This window comes from Mustela nigripes, chromosome 16 (assembly GCF_022355385.1).
Source record: "Mustela nigripes isolate SB6536 chromosome 16, MUSNIG.SB6536, whole genome shotgun sequence".
NCBI lineage: Eukaryota > Metazoa > Chordata > Mammalia > Carnivora > Mustelidae > Mustela > Mustela nigripes.
Window position 1 is genome coordinate 20139765 of NC_081572.1, and position 21294 is coordinate 20161058.

General features: G+C 57.7%; 2 protein-coding genes and 1 long non-coding RNA gene across 3 annotated transcripts; 2 read left to right on the plus strand and 1 right to left on the minus strand.

Annotated features, from left to right (window-relative positions):
• Window positions 1–1429: 1429 nt before the first annotated feature.
• Window positions 1430–9770, minus strand: FKBP10 (FKBP prolyl isomerase 10). The gene is made up of 10 exons (XM_059380815.1): window positions 9323–9770; window positions 6167–6312; window positions 5543–5732; window positions 5280–5425; window positions 4749–4938; window positions 4424–4569; window positions 3669–3861; window positions 3142–3284; window positions 2776–2939; window positions 1430–2490 (listed from the first exon to the last, which is right to left on the minus strand). Exons 1-10 carry the CDS (start codon window positions 9565–9567, stop codon window positions 2305–2307), a joined length of 1749 nt encoding a protein of 582 aa, XP_059236798.1. The 5' UTR covers window positions 9568–9770; the 3' UTR covers window positions 1430–2304.
• Window positions 9771–10707: 937 nt separating this feature from the next.
• Window positions 10708–17001, plus strand: P3H4 (prolyl 3-hydroxylase family member 4 (inactive)). The gene is made up of 8 exons (XM_059380953.1): window positions 10708–11240; window positions 11556–11708; window positions 11806–11977; window positions 12821–12949; window positions 13759–13904; window positions 14555–14638; window positions 16099–16243; window positions 16556–17001. Exons 1-8 carry the CDS (start codon window positions 10761–10763, stop codon window positions 16576–16578), a joined length of 1332 nt encoding a protein of 443 aa, XP_059236936.1. The 5' UTR covers window positions 10708–10760; the 3' UTR covers window positions 16579–17001.
• A 1261-nt stretch (window positions 17002–18262) lies between these two features.
• Window positions 18263–21294, plus strand: LOC132004128 (uncharacterized). The gene is made up of 3 exons (XR_009400422.1): window positions 18263–18442; window positions 19224–19294; window positions 20990–21294. It is a non-coding gene; the product is annotated as an uncharacterized LOC132004128 (long non-coding RNA).

A 21294-nucleotide genomic window follows, 5' to 3' on the forward strand; every position in this document is an offset into this window, starting at 1 on the left:
TGGTCCTCGACACAGCGGAAGTGACTTCTCTGTCGTCTCGCATCACTGGCTGCCCTTTGAGTTCCTTTCCTCCCCTGTTGGCTTGGATGGTCAAGAACTAGCTGAATTCTCTCTAGGGCACCTTTTGAAGGTGTAAAGCAGCCAGTTCCACTGGCGTTTTGCAGCGTGCCCTCAGAAAAACGCACTACTCCTCCCGCAGAGGGTGCCTGGCTGTGGGACACGGTTCCCTGCAGCTCTGTAGGGGAAGGAAGGCAGTGCCTCCCTCACGAGAGCCCTGAAAGCGGGTGTCGCTTCCATCTACAGGTGGCTTGGAAAAGACCAGAAACTTACTCCAACTCCATAGCTAGGAGCTAGTGCCAGGATTTCAAGTGATTCTGACCGAAGCCGTAGCGTTTCTTGGGCTTCACGCATTCACACCCGCGCGTGGGCTCCGGTTCCAAGCTTGCCTGTTGGCTTCTGGGGAGCTTGTGGCTACCATTGGAGGCCCATCGGCAGCCACAGTCAGACCCTGAGGTGCCCTTGGGATGCTTTGGGGCCAGGAGTATCTGTGATTGGCCGTGGGGAAAAGCCATGTCTCAGGATCCTGAGCAAGAAGTGGGTGCTCGTAGGGGACAGGTCAGTTCAGGGAGCCCAGGACCATCAGTCTGTCACCCAAGCCTCCCCTGCTCTCCTGTCCCCTCCTGGTTTAGGTCATCTTTGTTCTAGCTGGGCGGGAGAGGGGAAGGTGGCTGGCCTGCTGGCTGGAGCAGCTCTTCCCTGAAGACCCTGGAGATGGAGGCCCTGTTACCTTTGCTTCAGATGGGGGAGGATCAGGACGGAGGTGATGGCTGGCAGCCAGGAGCAGGGAGAGGTGGGGCTCCCTGAGCATTGGAACAAATCTACATGTGAGAGATGAATCCGACCTGAGCCGCTTAATTTAATTCTTGAGTTTCTTGGGTCATGTTTGAGGTCAGGGACCTCATCTTTCCATTCAGTTGGGACAGTCGGGAGACCGGGATCATCTCTCCACCCCTCCCCCAGGAGGTCCCTGTATGAATGCTCACTCCCCACCCTCCCTCCTGCAGTTAGGGGGTTCCTCTCCATGGAGAGGGCCCTGATGAGGCCAAAGGAGGCAGGAGGCAGAGATCCAGGATCTCGAGTGTCTACTTTGTGCCCCTTTCTTCCCCAGTCTTTGGGTCCAAAGGCTTCCCTGCATGGAAAGAGCACATCCTGGGGCGCCTGGGTGGCTCAGTGAGTTAAAGCCCCTGCCTTCGGCTCAGGTCCTGGGATCCAGGTCCTGGGATCGAACCCCACATCGGGCTCTCTGCTCTGCGGGGAGCCTGCTTCCTCCTCTCTGCCTGCCTTTCTGCCTACCTGGGATCTCTGTCTGTCAAATAAATAAATAAAATATTAAAAAAAAAAAAAAAAAGCACATCCTGAGGCCTTTGGTTTAGTCTTTTATTTGGTGCAAAGGAGAAAGGGATCCGACACCAATTTAGTGTTTTGAATATGCAGAGCTCCGCCTACCCCCCTCTCACCCCAAGTGAGCCCTTCTTCCAAGTTTATCTCAGCCCTGAACCAAGGATGTCATAGCCATCCAAGCAGTTATCCTCGCCCCCCCCCACCCCTTCATATTCTTCCCCTTCTCTGTCCCTTAGAGAAAGCAGCCGCCTTTAGGGGTGAAAGGCAATGACAAGCCCAGCCCTGAATGCTGCACCCCAAGGTCACTCCAGCCCCTACTGGCCTGGAGGAGGGTGGACAGCGGAGGTGTGGGGACGCAGGGGACAGGTGGGGCGCTGCCCTCCCTAGATGCCAGCCAGAGTTGAGAGAGAGAGGCTGAGAGTCTGGTCAGTCCTGGTTCATGTTCCTGGGGAGCTGCCATGACACAGGAATAGGGGCCGGAGGGGGGTGGCTGGGGGTGGCAAGGAAAAGTATGGAAAAAAGGGAAATTTGGGGGAAATGAAAGAATGACAAGCTCAGCCTTGTTCAGTGTCCGGTGACGTGGAGGGGAGGTATGGGTGACACGCCAGTAATGGCCCTGTTCAACCCTCAGGCTCGGCCAATGGCCAGCTTGGCTTTGTGACTCCAAAACTTGTGAGGGAGGGGTTTGGGGTCAGAAGAGAAAAACTGAGTAGAGGTCTGTGCTGTGGGTTTTACTCTGGGACTGGTGGGAAGACCAGAGTTGTCTCCTCTGACCACGTTTTAGATGTTTCTAGACATCATGCCAGCACAGGGGAGGGGGACTCTTACGAGGTCAGCCCCACTGCCCACTGAACTCCCAGAAGTGGGCCTTTGCATCTGGGCCCGGGCCCAGGCCCCCGCCCTTCAGAGCTCCTCGTGGACCCGCTCTTGGTCTTCGTCTGACTTCAGTTTGAGCTCCTCCACAGTGATCTTGCCATCCTGGTTGCGGTCCTGGTTCTGGAACATGTCTGCTATGGTTTTCTCCGGGTCCTGCCCAGGCATGAGACGTCCTTTGCCCTCACTGACTTGAGCCTTGATGAAGGTGGAGAACTGGGAGCCCAGAGAGCCAAGAGGAGAAGGGAGTGAGGGTCTCACCTGAGCAGCCGTGGGTGGCCTGGGGAAGGGCCCCAGGAGCCAGATGGCAGTGGGGGGGATGGGCTGCATGAGGAAGAGGCAGGGACAAGGGAGCTCAAGCACAGGGACCCGGCACAGGGGCAGAAACAGGTGCAGATGGGATGGCAGACGGACTGCATTGCTCGATGCCACCTACATGGTGGCTCGTGCTGGGGTGACAGCGGGGGATTGGTTCTTAGAAGGACTGAACTTCTCACCCACCTCCTCTGGGGGGACCTCGCCATCCTTATTGAGGTCCAGGCCTTCGAACAGGTTGACAGGAGGGTCCTCGTGCCACACAAACAGGTAGCCTGTGGGCAGCCCCTCCTCCCGGGACACCAGCTCCACCTCGAACAGCAGCACCGCACTGCCGGGGACACCCCGGGCTGGAGGCGGGGAAGGGAGAAGAGGAGAAGGAAGGCGTCGCCATCAGGCCCGGGGCTTGGCCCGACTTGCAGCCTTGCCCTGGGAGCTCCCCAGCCCAGAGGCCTCAGTTTCCCTGTGCCGGGCACATGGGATGTTTGCAGAACCTCTGGGAGGGATTCCTGCACTCCCCCCGCCAGCCCCCAAGGACAGTCAGCCCCTCACCTCCGCTCTCTCCATGTGCCAGGTGCGGGGGCACCACGAGCTGCCGCCTCTCTCCCACACACATGCCCTGCAGGCCCGTGTCCAGGCCCTCAATCACCTTGTTGGCCCCCAGAGTAGCCTCCTGGGGGTCACCGTAGTCGTGGCTGGGGGGAGAGCAGATTCCTGGGTCAGTGCCCATCCTTGTCCCCGGCCAGCTGTTATCCCATCGTCCCACCCCACCCCCGGACCCCCCCAGTTCAGAGGGAGAATGCCCTCCTCACGGAGCCACTGCCCCTAAAGCGTGGCCTGGAGGGCTCATCGCCCCTGGCTTTGGTTTCCGCTCCACAAATGGAGCCAGCGGCTCCCCTAGACGGCTGGCTTCACCCTCCCTGAGCCCACAAGGCAGGAACCTCAGCTCCTCAAGCTCCCCCACCACACTCGCTCGCTGGACGGGAACTTAGGGAAGAAGTACCCTTGGGGGTGATCAGGAGGACTCCCAGCACCTGGGCCCACCCACCTGCCCAGCCCTGGCCCCGCCCCGGACCCACGAGGAGAAGAGCTTGGTGCCATCCAGAAGGGAGCAGTTGTAGTGGTAGCGAACAAAGTCCCCAGGCTTGGCCGTCTCATTGCAGGTCTCTGGGGGCGGGGACAGAATCTTGATTTCTACAGGATCCGCAGGGTTGTGGAAGTCAATGATGTGGACATCGAAGATCAGCACAGCAGAGCCAGGGATCTTGTCTCCTGGAGCCAAAACGGGGAGTGGATAGGCTTGGAATCCAGAAGGGGCTGCTCGGGCCTCCACAGAGGCCCCCTACCCAGTCCTGTGTTTTCAAGCCAGGATGGGAAGGAGTATTTGTCCCCAGGGTCGATTCTTCTAATACCCTCTTGTGGAGGGTGAGGGGCAGGGAAGGAAGGGCCACGCCAGTTAGAAAGCCCTTTATACACAAGCTCTTGCAATCTCCCAGTAACTTACCCTGCTGGTCAGTGTGATTAGTCCCATTCTACTGGTGAGGACACTGAGGCTTCCAGCAAAGCTGGGGCACAAGTCCACGTCTCTTTGCTTCCTAGGACTACACTGTTTCTGTTCTTCCATAACCACCCCGCCTCCCCAAACTCAGGAGTCTGCTGCCCTTCTCCAGGATGGAAGGGAGAAGTGGGGGGGGGGGGTTGCCCCTGGAGGAAAGGACCGAGTCTGTGTGGCAGGAGGTGGGCGGATGAGAGAGGGGCAGAGCAGTGGCTGGGATGTCAGGGAACAGACTGCAGAGGAATAAGGCGGTGACTGGGAGCACAGGGGCATGCCTACCAGTTCCGTTCTCCCCATAAGCCAGGTGGGGGGGGATGGTGATCCTCCGGCGCTCCCCTATGCAGGCGCCCTGCAGCCCCTGGTCCATCCCGGGGATGATGTAACCCTGCCCCACATAGGTGTTGTAGGTGTGGTTGCGGGAGTAGCTGTAAGGCGGGGAGGGTCAGCAAGGGAGTCAGAAGTGCACCCTGACCCCCTCTTCTCCGCAGCTCGGAGCAACCCCTAGCTGCTGTTGGGGTTGTGGGGGCCCCGTCCTCAGATCCTGCTTCAGCTTCCTCCTCCCTCCTCCCCACCCCCACCTTCCCTCTTCAGGAGTCCCCGGGACCTGGAATCAAAGGGGGTGCCGTCCATCAGGGACCCGTTGTAGTGGTAACGCATGAAGTCTCCAGCTACCGCTCTCCGGACGCAGCGAGGAGGTAGCTCCAACGTCTCCAGCTGGACAGTGTCCTTAGGGTTGTGGACGTCAATCAAGAGCACGTGGAAGACCAGGGAGGCCTGCGGGGGGATCACAGTCCCTGGGGAAGGGATAGGCTTGAACCATACAAGTGGAGAGCAAACCACAGCTCCTTCTCCATTCAGGAAAGCCTATGTGAGCACCTTGCAAAAAGATGCTAATTCTATTCTCCAGAGACCCTTCCCAAGTGAGGCGTGAGCTGGATCTTCCCAAGACCATCACCAGCCCATATCGATTGCGTGTGAATCAGAATAAAGCACCGTTTTTTAAGGAGATCATCACCAAGATAGATTTCATCTCTATGGGCCTCCTTGGCTGAGTGTCCTTGTGCAGTACACAACCTGAACAACTGTATGTGGCAGCCCTCTTCTGGGGAATCCCCAAGTCCCTGTCTGTCCTCACCATAGCCTTTCTCGCCATAGGCCAGGAATGGAGGGATGATGATCTTCCTTCTCTCTCCAGGACACATGCCCAGCAGCCCCTGATCCATGCCCTTGATCAGCCAGCCAGAGCCAACGTAGGTGTCATAAGTGCTGTCCCTACTGTAGCTGCAGAGAATGAGGTAGAGGTGATGCTGCAGGAGACGGGAGAGGCAGGCTGGGCCCCGGACACCTTCCCCATCATACTCTATTCCCTAGGGCCCCAGGACTCCCTCCAGCCCTTACCTGGTGTCAAAGGCGGTGCCGTCCAGCAGGGTGCCATTGTAGTGGTAGCGGACAAAGTCGCTGTCCTGGACAGTGCGGGGGCAGTGGGCTGGGTGCAGCAAGGTGCTCACCTGCACAGTGTCTGCCTTGTTCCACACATCCAGCAGGACCACATCGAAGTAGAGGGTGGCATCAGGGGGAATGAGCCCCGCTGTGGGAGTCCAACAACCACAGCTAGTATTTGGGGCAGCCTCCAGGAACCCTCCAAACGCCACAGCCCCTGGGGCCCCAGGACTCCCTCTAGCCTTAGCTGGTGGCAAAGGCGGAGCCACAGTTGCACCAGCTCCAGCAAGGTGGGTTCAATAGACATTGAAAGTCCCGCTTGCCCACGCCCCCCACCCTGGCTCCCCTTCTCCCCAGTCAAGCTTCGATTCTACCCAGGGCCCTGTCATTTCCTGTTCTCCCACTCCAGGGGCAGGAGACAGAAACTCTGGTCTCAGACCTGCCACGACTCCCACTGCCTGTGCAGTGTGACCTTGGGCGAGTCACGCTCCCACTCTGAGCTTCAGTTTTTTTGGTTTTGGGTTCCAGAATGCTGCCTCCTGCTCTCCTTCACCCCCATGCCTGGGCCCCAACCCTTCTCACCCACACCAATGCTGCCATAGCCCAGGTGGGGGGGCACAATGAGACGTCGTCGCTCGTTGACACACATGCCCATGAGGCCCCGGTCCATGCCGGTGATGAGGCGCCCCACGCCCACCACGATGGCCACCAAGGTGCTTCGGTCATAGCTGGAGGAGGGAGGAAACAGCTGGGGTACGGCGGCCTCTGCGCAGGGGCACACATACACTCAGTCCCCCTCCCATTCCACAGGTGTGCGTCCACAGGTCCTGTCTTCTCCACAGGTCCTGTCTTCTCCACAGGGAAGCCCCTGAGGGAGGCTGGGGGCTTTTATGTGCCTAGGACGGGGGATGGGGGTAGATGGGACTGTTGGGGGGGTGGGGGCGGGGTATCTGTGCAGCAGAGGTGAGGGCTGCGTGTGGCACCAAGGGGAGGAGGCCCATTGAGCATTTACAACCAACCAGATGAAATCCTTGGCCTTTTCCTTTCCTTTCCTTTATTTCATTCTTTCCCCTGTGAACTGGACGTTAGGGTTTTCATTTTTCTCATGATGAAGTTTGAGGGGAGAGGCTAACTGACTTGCCCAAGGTCCCTTGGTCTAGTGAACTCCGTGTTCGTGCTGCCACACCATCAATTTTCCAAGGAAAGGAGGAGGCAGCAGAGCTCACGGAGGGTAGGGATTGGTTTCCAGTTTGGGAAAGGCTTGTTTTATTTATTTATTTATTTATTTTTAAAATATTTTATTTATTTATTTGACAGAGAGAGAGAGATCACAAGTAGGCAGAGAAGCAGGCAGAGAGAGAGAGGGAGAAGCAGGCTTCCCACCGAGCAGAGAGCCCGACATGGGGCTTGATCCCAGGACCCTGAGATCATGACCTGAGCCGAAAGCAGAGGCTTAACCCACTGAGCCACCCAGGCGCCCCGGAAAGGCCTGTTTTAAAATTGCTGTGGCCTTTATTTGTTTTTCTCTTACTTTTATTTATTAATTGTTTTATTGAAGTATGATTGACATACAATATGATTATTAGTTTCAGTTGTACAACATAGTGATTCGACATTTAATTGACATACATTACAAGAAGAGCAGAATGATAGATCCAGTCAGCATCTGTCACCAGTTAAGGGAGGGTGGGAGATTTTTTTCTTTATTTACTTATTCATTTATTTTTAAGATTCCACCTATTTATTTAACAGAGAGGGAGCACAAGGCGGGAGTGGCAGGCTGAGGGAGAGGGAGAAGCAGGCTCCCCACTACGCTCGATCCCAGGACCCTGGGATCATGACTTGAGCTGAAGGCAAACAATTCCCCTGAGATTTTTATTTTATTTTAAGATTTTATTTATTTATTTGATAGAGAGAGAGATCACAAGTAGGCAGAGAGGAAGGCACAGAGAGAGAGAGAGAGAGGAAGGGAAGCAGGCTCCCTGCTGAGCAGAGAGCCTGATGTGGGGCTTGATCCCAGGACCCTGGGATCATGACCTGAGCTGAAGGCAGAGGCTTTAACCCACTGAGCCACCCAGGCACCCCAAGATTTTTATTTAAATTTTTTTTAAAAGTCACTTCATTTTTTTTAAGTTTATTTAATTTTTTTAGTAATCTCTAACTCCAACAAGGCGTTCGAACTCAAGACCTCAAGATCAAGAGTTGCATACTCTTCCAGCTGAGCCAACCAGGTGCCCCAAGAGATTTTTATTTTGATCCAAGGGGTTAAGAACCAGGGGTTAGGAAAGTTTTCCAAGCTCAGCACTGCACAAACTGGGACCAGCCAGGCTCCCAGAGTCCCATCATGGAAGTCATGGCCTGCTCCCCGCCCCTCCCCTACTTGGGCTGTGCTCTTGGCCACAGGCCATACCTCATTCTGCCCACTGAGCTGAGTCCTTCACAGTGCTGCTGTGAGGCCCAAGCCTGCACAAAATTTCTTCCAGTTAAAAACTATCAGAGCACCCAGTCCTCCCCAGAGTCAAGATTAACGTGCCCTCCACTGGCTTTCGGATCGGTAGGCACTGAGCAAAGTTTGTGTTCATTCATCATCTTACTTGAGCCCTGTTACCAGTCTTAGGAAGGGAGGACTTAATTTTCCAGATTGTTTTTAACCTCCATTTTTCAGATAAGGAACACGAAGCTTCAAGTGGAGAAATTCCTTGTCCATGGTCACAGGCTGGACAGGAATCTGGGGTCTTGGACTCTGGAGTTCATGTTCTTACTCTGTATACTGCCTGCCTTCCAAAGCCAAGGCCACTAATTTCCTGTGGGCTGAGTTGCGTGTTTTGGGAAGGGGTCTAAGTGGGATTGACTTCTTGGGATATGCTGTGTGACTGGGACCCGAGGTTTAACCCAGCCTGGCGTGCAGTCCTGCCCTGTCTCCCCCAACAAAAGTGGCTTGCCAGAGCCGATCAAAGGCCCAATCAGACCAGAAGCCCATCTCTCACATGCCAAGGCTGGCAAGATGGGCGGCAGCCCAGGCCTGGTAGAGCTAAGATGGAGGAAGGTAGGGGTGAAGAGAGACCCGAAAGAGGGGTAAGAGAACCCTCCAAGGACCCCAGGAGGTCAATGGCAGGCCATGTGACACGTAGACAGTTGGGGTCCCTACACAGAGCTATGCCCTACACTCCTGAATCCATCGTGCTGTCTTACTCTAATGCTCCCTGGCTCTACAGGGCTAACTGCTCAAACTGACCACCACCTCCAGAGAGGTTCTACTGCTTCTTTTCCGGTTACAAAGGCGCTAGACCCTGGGGCTGGAACCAGAAGAGATTCAGGCTGGGTAGAAAGGGCAGGGGTCCCAGGCTGAGACCCCTGGAGAATTCACATGCAGCCTGGGGCCAAGCCCTTCCCCCCACCACTGGGGACCAGAACCTCCTCCCTGCCAGGCCTTTAATAAAGCACCGGTGATTAAACAGAACAGTTCGCCTAGATCACCAAACACTTGGGGGGGAAATGGGGAGCTTGTTCTAAAAGAAACTGGGGTCCTTTGAGAGGCGAGGGCTTGAAATCCAGGGCAAGGATGTCTTTGGGAAGATGGAGGTCTGGGAGTCCCCATCCCCAGGGTGCTGTGTTAGGGGTTAGAAGACTATGGAGTAGGGGATGTGGACACAGCCTAAGGGGCTACAAGGGATCCCCAGAATTAAGAGAGCCTGGCCCTAAGGGGGGTGGCGAGTCTGGGGGCACCCAACCCATTACCTCGAGTCAAACTTCTTGCCATCCTCGAAAGTGCCGTTGTAGTGGTAGCGCACAAAATCCCCCATCTGCACTTCCCGGGGACAGGTCCTGGGAATGTGGTACCTCTCGATGACTACATCTTCCAGAGGGCCCCCGGCCGGGCTAGCACGGCCCAGCCCCCTCCCCACGGCCTGCACCAGCAGCAGCAGCAACTGCAGCAGGGGGAGCCGGGGGAAGGTGTGGCTGGGAGACACCGCGGGGAACATGGTGCCTGGAGCTGGGACGGCCGGCAGTGAGGACGAGCGAGGGAGTCGCCGCCGCTAAACTCCTTCCCCCGCTCCTCCCGGAGCAGGCTCCCCCCCTTCCTGTCCTCAGTCCTCACCCCCGCCCTGGCTGGTACACGTGGAATGGGGGGCAGGGGAGACTGAGCTGGCGGGCCGGGGGGCGGGAGACCGAGGGTGGAATAGGAGGAGGGGGCAAGAATGAGTGCTGGAGTCACAAGAATGCACCACAAAGAACTCCAGCTTCCCTCCTCCCGCTGTCCCTGGGCTTAGCGTCCAGGGGCCCGGCCAGGGAGGGAGGTTCGGGAAAGCGGAGAAGTCGGAGCTTACTCCTATTTAAAAAAAAAAAAAAAGAAAGAAAGAAGGAAAGAAAGAAAAAAAAAGTTCTGCGTCTTTTTTTCCGGAGCCCCCGGGTCCTAAGGCCGGGCTGAAGGATCCCTTCCTTCTTTCGCTGGTACCCCCCAAATCTCTCCAGGTGGCTGGTGGGGCTCCAGAACCTCGTGGGGCTCCAGAGCCTTGGTATTGCCCCCGCCCACGACCCCCACTGCCCCCAGGGATGGCCTCTCCGGGGACCAGCGGCCCCGGGTCGCTGAAGCTGGGCGTCCAAGACTCCCCGCGCGGGGATGGAGATGGGTGGGCGGCGGCGAGAGTGCTATGTGGAGGGTGAAGCCGGGTGTGCACCTCCCGGTAGCGGACCGGGGTCGGGGATGGGGAGGGGACACTAGGGGCGACTTCATCAGGGCTAGGGGCGGAGAAGAAGCAGAAGGGACTCTGTAATGGAAAGACCAGGTGCCAAGGTTTGGGTAGAGTGGAAGAGGCTGCGCTCGCTCAACTTCTTGATCTTAAGGTGGGGGATTGTCCTTGTGTGGGGAGGAGCTTTGCGGACTCCCCTCCCTGCGGGAAGCGTTCCTCCAGCCGCTTACCAGCTGTCAAGCGGAAGACCACCCCCCCTCTACCTCGGGCAACGTAGGGGACTCCGGGCACCACTCTGCCCCTCCGGGGAGCTGACCCAGACGGCGACCCCGCCTTCCCGCCCGGCGCCGGGCGCTAAGACCCAGCGGGCGCGCCGGCCCGGCCCCGGCTCCCGCCCCCCGGCTCCCCCCTACCCCTCAACCCCCCCAGCCGCTCGCGGGGCCCTGACGTCTGCTCCGCCCGGGGGACAGCCGGCCGGCGCGGCCATGGGGCGGGCGGCGTGCGGGCTACTGTGGCTGCTGCTGGGCAGCGCCGCGGCGCAGTACGAGAAGTACAGCTTCCGAGGCTTCCCGCCCGAGGACCTGATGCCCCTGGCCGCGGCCTACGGGCACGCGCTGGAGCAGTACGAGGGCGAGAGCTGGCGGGAGAGCGCGCGCTACCTCGAGGCGGCGCTGCGGCTGCACCGGCTGCTGCGGGACAGCGAGGCCTTCTGCCACGCCAACTGCAGCGGCCCCGCGCCGCCCGTCGGCTCACCCTCGGGGCCCGCGCTCGGCCCCGACGGCGGCCCCGGCGACGAGTGGGCCCGCGAGCTGCAGCTCTTCGGCCACGTCCTGGAACGCGCTGCCTGCCTGCGGCGCTGCAAGAGGACGCTGCCCGCCTTCCAGGTGCCCTACCCGCCGCGCCAGCTGCTGCGCGACTTCCAGAGCCGCCTGCCCTACCAGTACCTGCACTACGCGCTGTTCAAGGTGGGCCTCGCCCCCCCTTCCCGTCCTGCCCCACCGCCCCTCGGCCCCTCCGCGCCCCCAGTCCCGGAATCCTCCCCCCAGCCGCCGCCTCGCCTGCTCCCCTCCACCACGCCTACCCCCCACCCCCGCCCGCAGCTGGGGTGCCTCCTCCACCCCGGAGCCCCTGCCCTGTGGGGTCGTGTCGTTCGGAGCTGGGGTCGGTTTCTGGCAGGTCGGAAGCAGAGTCGGCCGCACGACCCGGGACAGTCAAGCCCACTCATGCGCTCTGGACTGCGGGCTCAGGCCCTCCCGACCCACTCTGACCCCGCCCCGCAGGCTAACCGGCTGGAGAAGGCGGCCGCCGCGGCCTACACGTTCCTGCAGAAGAACCCGAAGCACGAGCTCACCGCCAAGTATCTCAGCTACTACCGGGGGCTGCTAGACGCCGCCGAGGAGCCCCTCACAGACTTGGAGGCGCAGCCCTACGAGGTGGGGTGGAGGGCTTGAGCTGGCCCCCAACGCTTGTTAGAGGAAGGGAGATATTGGGGGGGGGGGGTCTCTCTGACCCTGGCCTGCCCTCCTCCAGGCCGTGTTCCTCAGGGCTGTGAAGATCTACAACAGCGGGGACTTCCGAAGCAGCGCGGAGGACATGGAGCGCGCCCTGGCAGAGTACCTGGCCGTCTTTGCCCGGTGTCTGGCCGGCTGCGAGGGGGCCCACGAGCAGGTGGACTTCAAGGACTTCTACCCAGCCATAGCAGGTACTCCCCAGCCCCTGCAGACCCCTGTGGATGTCCAGCTCACCCACAGGGCCCTGCTTCCCAGAACTAAAGCCCCTTGACACAAGTATTCACTCCATACCCTTTAATGAAGCACCTGGGAAGTTCTTCGTAGGCAGTTAGGAGGAGTAAGGGGTTAACCTTCCCCTGGAGACTTCAGTTGGCTGAGAGGGACAGGCTACAGTCCTGACTGTCCTAAGTGTGGGGCATGGGTGCGGAGAGGTGATGACATCCCCAAAGGATCTGGGGACATGGGGATCACAGGACTTCCAGGCAGAGGTCAAAGATGTGAAGGTGGTGGGTGCAGAAGGCATTTTGTGGCGCCAGAAATCACTCCTAGTCTGGGGGTCCCTCACTGCGAGGTCCCTCAGCAGGGGCAGAAAGGACTGTCCTGAGCTGCTCTCTCTAGGCTTCAGTGCCACCTCCAAACCTCATCTGCCTCAGAATGCCCTGGCTTGGGGAGCCTCGGTGGCTCAGTGGGTTAAAGCCTCTGCCTTCGGCTCAGGTCATGATCCCAGGGTGCTGGGATTGAGCCCCTCATCGGGCTCTCTGCTCCCAGGGGAATCTGCTTCCTCCTTTCTCTGCCTGTCTCTCTGCCTACTTGTGATCTCTCTCTCTCTGTCAAATAAATAAATAAAATCTTAAAAAAAAAAAAAAAAAAGAATGCCCTGGCTCCCTCTGGTTTGTGGGTGAGGGTTGGGGGGGGGTTGGTAAGTCGCCCTTAGCACTGCCCTTCGTATGCTGAATGAAGTCTACTCAGGCAAAGTCTATGATTGCAGGGGCTGGCCCAGCACTGGTTCCTCACCTCAGTCTCCCACTCCCTAGATCTCTTTGCAGAGTCCCTGCAGTGCAAGGTGGACTGTGAGGCCAACTTGACCCCCAATGTGGGCGGCTTTTTCGTGGAGAAGTTCGTGGCCACCATGTATCACTACCTGCAGTTTGCCTACTACAAGTGTGAGCCTCCTGGTGGGCTTGAGATGGGGGACAGGGGGAAGAGAGAGCACTGCACTGGGAGTGTCAGTCATGGGGAGCAGTCCCTCTGATGTGAGGACCCTGGGTGATGGGAGGGGAGGCTGGGGGTGGCGGGCAGGCAAGAGGGTGGGGAGGAACAGAGCAGCCCTCGGACAATTCAGGGACCTCTTGGGTAAATGACCAGGAGGCCAACAATTACACAGCACTTGACAATTTACAAAGCCCTGCCATGTCTGTTTATCTCACTTGATGCTTTGACCAACCCCCACCACCACCTCCCGGCAGCTGACATGACTGGACCCATTTTTCGGATAAGAAACTGAGGCTCATACAGTGCAAGGGGCCATTAGTCACATGGCTGATAATAAGTAGCATGGGGACTTACGGCTATCCTTGTCTGGGGGACATTCTGGGCATCAGCTGGGGCTGGGACAGTTGATGTCCGGTGTTCCTACAATGTTAAGATGCCAGGATTTGGATGGAGGCTGGAGTCGGGCTGGAGGAGATGAGGACCAAGGGGCCAGGAGACCCTTCATGGGTTTGGTCGGCAGATATGTTGAGGGCCAGGCTGCCGGGCTCTCATTCCCCAGTGCCATTATTCTCCAGCTGTGTGAGTTTGGGATATCTAGCTAACCTCTCTGTGCCTTGGGTTTCCTGTCTCTAAAATGGGGATGATACTCGCGGTGAGGCTTCAGTGAGGACTGAGCTGGGAGATGGGGATGGGCTAGGAAGACATTGTCCCTGAAGGTGGAGAGGTGCAGGGCAACTCCTCCCTCCTGTCCTGCCCACAGTGAATGACGTGCGCCAGGCCGCCCGCAGCGCTGCCAGCTACATGCTCTTCGACCCTGAGGACAGCGTCATGCAGCAGAATCTGGTGTATTACCGCTTCCACCGGGCTCGCTGGGGCCTGCAGGAGGAGGACTTCCAGCCCCGGGAGGTGGGCACGGCCTTTGGAGGCACTCTCAGTTCAATTAAAAAACTCCTGGCTTCTTTGAAAAGCAGGATGGGAAAGAAAAAAAAAAGACTACAGATTGTGGTTGGAGTCCTGGGCCAGCCCCACCCGCTGAATGGGCCTAGGAACCTTCCTGGTCCTTTCTGAGTATGTGGCCTCACCTGCATGTTGGGAGAGGTCCCACCTACCGTGACAGCACAGACCCCCGGCTGTGGGAGGCCCCAAAATACCTGTCCATCTTGCTCCTTACCCCTCGCCTGCTCTCCGCCCCACCTTGGTCCCTCTCTCTGCTGCCAGCAGACCCCCAGGGACTCCCTAACTTGGACCAATGAAGGAACCCTTGGGAATTTAGGGCAAGACTGACAGTCATGGGGCATATGATGCCACCCTTGATTTCCTTAGGCGTGGCAGACGTTGCTAATGGATTAGGGAACTCTTTCTAATAGAACCCTCAGAATTCTCCTTTAACCCGACATTCCAAGCACCTGTGGCTTTCTCCATCAGCACGAGAGCTGATACCTGTCCCCTGCTCCTTGAGCCGAAAAAGGGTGGGAACCCCCAGATCCTAAAAACTAGGCTCCTCCCCCATGTGGCGTCAGGGTCTGGCTTACCCCATCTTCCTCCCCTCCTCTCAGGAGGCCGTGCTCTACCACAACCAGACCGCTGAGCTTCGGGAGCTGCTGGAGTTTGCACATACGTACCTGCAGTCAGATGATGAGGTAAGCAGCCCCCTGCTCTCTAGGCTGGGCCATGATGGAGACCCTTGAGCTTTTTCCGAGGGGCTGCTGTGCCAAAGCCCAGCCCCACCTCCTGGCATTCAGCTGCTGTGAGGCAAGGGAGAGATTCACGTGTCCCTCCTCTCCCCAGTCAGTGTTCTCATGCTCCCCTTCTTTATGTGTCTTGCCCACCAACTCCCCTGCCCAGCTCAAGTGGAAGCTCCTCCAGGAAGCCCTCCCTGTTTGCCCTGGCTCTGTCTTCTGGGCTTTCAGTGCCAGCTCTGACCCTCTGTGCCTCCCCGGGCCTGGTGTGATTTGCAGTGCTGGTCCATCTCATTCCCAGCCCCCTTCTCCAGCCAATCTCCCAGAGGATTGGGCTCGGGGATGGGGGACCACGTTATTCCCAGCTGTCCCACAGCACCTGCCACAGAGCTGGCATTGAGAAACAGTTTGAATGAACCGGTGAATGAACCAACGCAGGATGCCAGGAAGGAAGGACTACAGGGTGGTACCTTGATTCTGAACGAGGGTTCGAGAGTCTGAATTTTGGTGCGGTGTTGTGCTTGGGGCCGATATATTCGTTACCCGCTTTGCTCACTCACCCATCTGCCTACTCATCATATACCAGGGCAGGGGGTCCCAGTTTGCACCCTGGCCTTGGCAACAGCTAGACAAGGCCCCGCCATTCACCAGGTGGGCAGCCTCCAGGCAAGTCTCAAATAGCTCTTGAACTTCCATTCCTGCATCTTGCGGGGGGGAGATGATACCCACGTCACACCGTTCTCGTGACAATGAAACGAGGTCAAGTGTGGAAAGCACTTAGTACAGGTGCTCAGTGAATGGTGCCATTTTGATGACTCTTTATTCGTGGCCTGCTCTTTGCCGGACACTGTGGGGCTGTGGCAAGGGGATGAAAGGCACAGCACTTGCCCTGAGCGTCCTGCAGTCTAGCTGGGGAGGCACCAGCAGTGCTCAGGAGAGGTCGGCGTTGGCCACCAGGGGAGAGCTCCAGATCCAATGGGCTTATGGGCCAGGGATGCATCCCGGAGCTGACGCGTGGCATCAGCGAGGTCAGCGGGAGCTATCCAGACATTATCCAGCCACGGGGTGGTGGGGGGCAGTAATCGTGTTCCTGGCCAGGAAATCGCATGAGCACACGGTACCCGTGGACTAGCAGATCCACTGTGGAATTCCTGGTTCAGCGGAGGGCCATGGAAAGGGACCACTTAGTCTGCTCGGGGAGCATCGGCTCCGGGAGCAGCCGTCTGGGAGTGGGACCCTGTGGGAGAAACCCTCAGATAGGTCCCTGGTGGAATCTCGAGACTGGGGAAGATGGGGGCTTTGGAGACTGAGATGGGGTGGTGGCGGGTGTGGGGAGGAGTGGGGCTCATCCAGGAGAGGAACCTGTCTGGGTTTGCACCTGTCGTGACCTTTTTTCTCTCCCCACCCTCCGGCTGCTCTAGATGGAGCTGGAAGAGACAGTGCCACCCGTGGAGCCCAAGGACCTGCCTTCAGATGCCGAGTTCGAGGGGGAGGGGGACTACGAGGAGAGCATCTATGCTGACTGGTGGCAGGAGCCTGATGCCAAGGGGGACGAGGCAGAGGCCGGTCAGTGACTCAAGTCCCGGGGGAGGGTGGGGCTGTAACCTGGGCTGGAGGTTGGCCCCAGAAGGATCCGCGTACTGTGCAGCAGAGGCAGTTGGGGTGCTGGGACCCTCCTCTGGGGACTTCTAGCCTGTTAGCCAACCCTGTCCCACCTTGTATGTGAGGGGGGTGGCTTCCTCTCTGGAGTGGGGACCCAGCTGAGACCTGCCCCAGGGAGCCCCCCTCCTGCCTGTCTCCAGCCCTGCAGGACAGCACCCAGATGCTTGTTGGGAGCAAGTGGGGGGCTAACCTGGTATTCCCTCCTTTCCTTTCCAGAGCTGGAGCCTGAACTAGCATGAGAAGAGGACCAGCCTTGCACCCCTCGAGAGCTGGGGACACTTGGGCCCAATGGTACCGCCCACACCAGCCTGGGCAGCAGCAAGAACTATTTATTAAAAATGTAAAATGGACATAACTGACCAGGCCTCATCCCACCCCAGCTGTGAGCGCTGCTCCCCAGGTCCGTCCTGTGCCTTCTCAGGGTCTCTGGGCCACAGGACGGTGGTGCTCCAGCTGCTGACAGCCTCTCCTCCTCGCCGGTGCTCTCCTCACTTGGACAGTCTCCTGGAGGAGAAGATTCCTGCTCCTCCAAATTGGATCTCAGCCTGGATTTCAGAGACCGCAGGGGGGCAGCTGGTGTCACAAAGAGCACTGGGCCAGGAGTCCAGTCGTTCCTGGCCCGCTGGCAGCACGTGCTCAATAAATGTTTCTTGTTGAATGAACCGCAGTACCTGGAGTCCGGTCTCCCCTGGGCTGAGGGTGTGCGTCCTTCCCTCCCTCCCTCTGCATCCATCTCCCCTCCTGTGTAAATATGGGGTGGGCAAGGGGGAAAGAGTTTGGCCTCAAACCCTGCGCAGGGTTGGGTTTTGGTTTTGGTTTTTTTTTTTGTTTTTTTTGTTTTTTGTTTTGAGAGCAGAGTGCAATTGCAGATCCGCCCACCAGGGGGCGTGAGCACGCAGTTCCTTCCTCAGTCCCTGGAAGGCGTGATTTCAGATTTCTAAAATGGGATGTCCTATATTTTCCTGGTTCAGCACTGCTTCCCTCGGGGAGTGTGATGAGCATGGGGAGGGGGCTGAGGACATTTCCATGTTCTTACTTTCTAGGCATTTCCTGACCCAAGTGCTCGAGGGTATGAGCAAGCATGTCCAGTCTCCCATTCTTGAGCAGAGTCTGGGGCCCAATCTCGGGCGCCAGAGGGGCCCTAGGGATACATTTTGATGACCTGAGATCTCGTGGTGGCGGTGGAACTGCCAGATCCTCTTGCCCAATCTCCCATCAGCTCTAGGGGGTCAAGAGTCTGGAGGTGCGGAGACGAGGGTGTCTCCAGGTGGCTGTGCTGCACCCATGTCCTCTCCCACTGTCCAGCGTGGGGGAGGGTGCAAAAGGGGCCTCTCTGGAAAGGGACCCTGGGCTGGGGCCCGGCAGATAACAGTTCTGCGCGACTCCCCATGGTTCAGGCCTCCCAGGGAGCAGGGTGGTGTAGGAAGCTTCTCTTCCTACCGGAGGGTGGAGCTGACGATGCTGGGAAGCCCACACCCCTGTTCTCCCCACAGGTGTGCCAGGTGACCTGGCCTGGGCCCTCCCCAGGTCTGTGACCAGGAGGACTCTCTGCCTCACCCCAGACCCCGCCCCTGGGTCTCTGGTGGGGACCAGGACAAGAAGGCCAGAGTCAGTCTGGAGCAGGGCTGGGTCAAGGCTGAAGGCACCGGTGACCTCACTCCCTCTCTCCCATAGGTGGGGTCTGCAGGGGGAGCCTCTGGTCAGAGCTCCCTTGTGCGGGGGGCCTGGGCGGGGCTGCGCTTCCGCACCCCCTTGGAGCTGCGGTGTCTTCAGCCTCCACGGATGCCCCGCCCCCTGTTTCTGGGAGGGGCTGGCACTTCAGAGGGTGGGGCACTGGGACGTGCTGGAGCGTGCCTGCTGTGAGTAGGAGCTTTGGAATCTGGACAGCTGGGTGTGAGTCTGAGAGGGTGTGAGTGCAGGAGCAAGAAAGTCTGTGTGCTCGCGTGTTGCGTGGATGTGTGGGTCTGGGTGTGAGCCTGGGCCTCCGTGCACGCGTCTGAGGATGTCTGTGGCAGTTTCACAGGGACCGAGCGTGATTCTGCACGCGGGGCCAGGAGAGTGGGTGCCTTCATGAATGTATTTCTGAAGGGGTTCACTCACTCAGTAAGTATTAATCGAGCGCCTACTATGTGCTGAGCACGGTGTAGGTGCTGGGCATACAACAGTGGGCAAAGCAGGCCAAGCACCCTGCCTTCACGGAGCTCGCCTTCCAGCAGAGACCTGCGATAAACAATGGATGTTTTTGTTTTTTTTTTTTTAAACATTTTATTTATTTAGGGGCGCCTGGGTGGCTCAGTGGGTTAAAGCCTCTGCCTTTGGCTCAGGTCATGATCTCAGGGTCCTGGGATCAAGCCCCACATTAGGCTCTCTGCTCAGCAGGGAGCCTGCTTCCCACCCCCTTCTCTCTTGCCTGCCTCTCTGCCTACTTGTGATCTCTGTCAAATAAATAAATAAAATCTTTTAAAAAAAGATTTTATTTATTTATTAGAGCAGAGAGAGAGAGCACAGGAGCGGTGGGGAGGGGCAGAGGGAGAGGGAGACGCAGGCTCCCTGCAGAACAGGGAGCCATATTCATGACTTGATACCCTGGACCTGAGCTGAAGGCAGACACTTAACTGATTGAGCACCCAGGTGCCCCAAAAATAAATGCTATAATCAATAAATTATATGGTTAGTCTGATAAATCAGAAAAATAGAGCTGGAGAGGAGGAACTGGGAGAGCTGAGGGGATGCCATTTAAGAAGTGTGTTGTGTGTGTCAGAGTGTGCATCTGAGAGTGGCATGTCTGAGTGTGTGGTGGGGAGGCAGAGTGTGTGTGTATGGGGAGTGCTCTGTGGCCCAGGCCCTGCAGCCCCGTGTCCCTTACTCAGCTCTCCTCTTCTAGGCAACCGTCAGCCCCTCCCGCCTTTTCCTGATGCCAGCGTCTCCCCAGTGCCGGGCCAGGTCCCCAAACCGGTGAGACCGAGTCCCAGCGTGGGCCCTCTAGCCCATTCTCCCAACCCCACCCATTGCAGACACCCTCGCCTCCTCCACATCTGTCTCACCTGGTCCCTCCTTACCCCGCCCCCCAACACCCCACCCAGCACCTCATCAGTCATAGCATCTGTAGTATAATGGGTAGAAGGTGAGGGAAGGCCTAAAAGGGACTGGGCATGGTGACCTCACACAATAGGGCCAGGCTGAGAGGCCACAGAGGTGGCTGGACCCAGAAAGACCCCGTCCTAAAGTAAATGTTACTTCTACAGTGTCCTGAGTACCCACCATGTGCTGGGCACTTGGTCTTTTTTTTTTTTTTTTTTTTTTTTTAAATATTTTGTTTATTTATTTGTCAGAGAGAGAGCGAGCGCAAGCGAGCACAGGCAGACAGAGTGGCAGGCAGAGTCAGAGGGAGAAGCAGGCTCCCTGTGGAGCAAGGAGCCCGATGTGGGACTCGATGTGGGACTCGATCCCATGATGCTGGGATCATGACCTGAGCTGAAGGCAGCTGCTCAACCAACTGAGCCACCCAGGCGTCCCTGGGTACTTGGTCTTAAAGGTACTTGTGACATAGGCCTCAGTTCCCTTCTGCTACAGGTGAGGCCGAGGAATGGGAAGCAACGTGTCCCAGGTTCCCCAGATTGAGTGATAGCTGAGCTGGGTTTGAGGCTCTTCTCCCCCGGATCTATGCTGCTCAGAGAAAAGAGAGGGAGGTGTTGGCTTTGGAGCCAGCTGTGTGGAAAAATAGAGCAGGGGAGGAGCTTACTGAGCTTACTGAGTGAGACAAGGAGTTCTTGAAGGGAGGGAGTAAGGGGGTAGGCAGGGGCAAGGAAGAGCAGGCAGTCAAGTTCTGCCTCAGCCCCAATACCAGATTCTGCCCTCCCCCACCTCCCGCCACCTCCAGCCCATGTTAGGGAGCCTGGGGACAGACTTGCCGGGGTCACTTAGACCAGCACCTTCTTGAATCCTGAGAAGTGAGGGCCAGTGGAGGGGGAAAGTCCTACAGCCTCTTCCAAAATTCCAGAAAATTCTAAGGGAAGAAATCTCCCCTTAGGTTTGAGCAATAGTTCTTAAAGTCCCACCCTGGTTTTCCCCTTTCTCCAGGAGAGTAGGGTCTCCCCTGGGGACAGAGAAGGACCCTTTCCCTGTGTTAGCACCAGCGACAGCAGCATAATCTGACTGCAGGTCCCCACTCTGGGGTCTTTATCCAGTTCTCCCACTCCTCTCCAAGGACAGCCTTGGCAGATGGCTCTACCTTCATGGATGGGGAAACTGAGGCTCAGAGAGGCTAGTCCCATGATGACTCAGGGATTAGGTGGGACTATGTCGGGGCCTAGGGCTGCCCACCAGAGCCAGCCCCAGGCCAACCTGTGGACACATCACCTGTAATCACCACCAGCCTGGGTCCCACTAGGCGCCAAGGCACCTGGATAGCATCTCTTCTGTCCCCCAGTCAGCCCTTGGGGTGGGAGTGCCTCTCACACCCATGACTCAGGTGGGGAAAATGAGGTAAGGGGGAGAACATGCCTGCTTTCTTACCATCCCCCCCAAGACACATATATTTAATCCTCTGAATCTGGGGAAGAACTCACTAAGGGAAGTCACTCCCAATGAAGAGTCAAGGAGAACTTGACATTTTCCATTTGGGATCACCTTTTTCATCCTTCCTTTTAGGAGAAGAGTGGGATTTTATGTTCTTGGAGCACAGTGAAGAGCTGCCACGGGAGATGCCTTCCTTTTCCCTTGACCCCTTGGCTAAATCCTGGAGGTCTTCCTGGAGGAAGCAAGGAAGGAGAGAAGTCCCTCCAGTCTGAGTGGCGAGTCTGGCCTCTCTCCCTGGCCCTGGTGGGTGTGGGGAGCAGGGGCCTTTTAGAGACCTCACAGGCATGAAGGATATACCATTAAAAGCTTTTGGGGGGCGCCTGGCTGGCTCAGCCTGTGAAGCAGGTGACTCTTGATCTTGGGGTTGTAAATTCCAG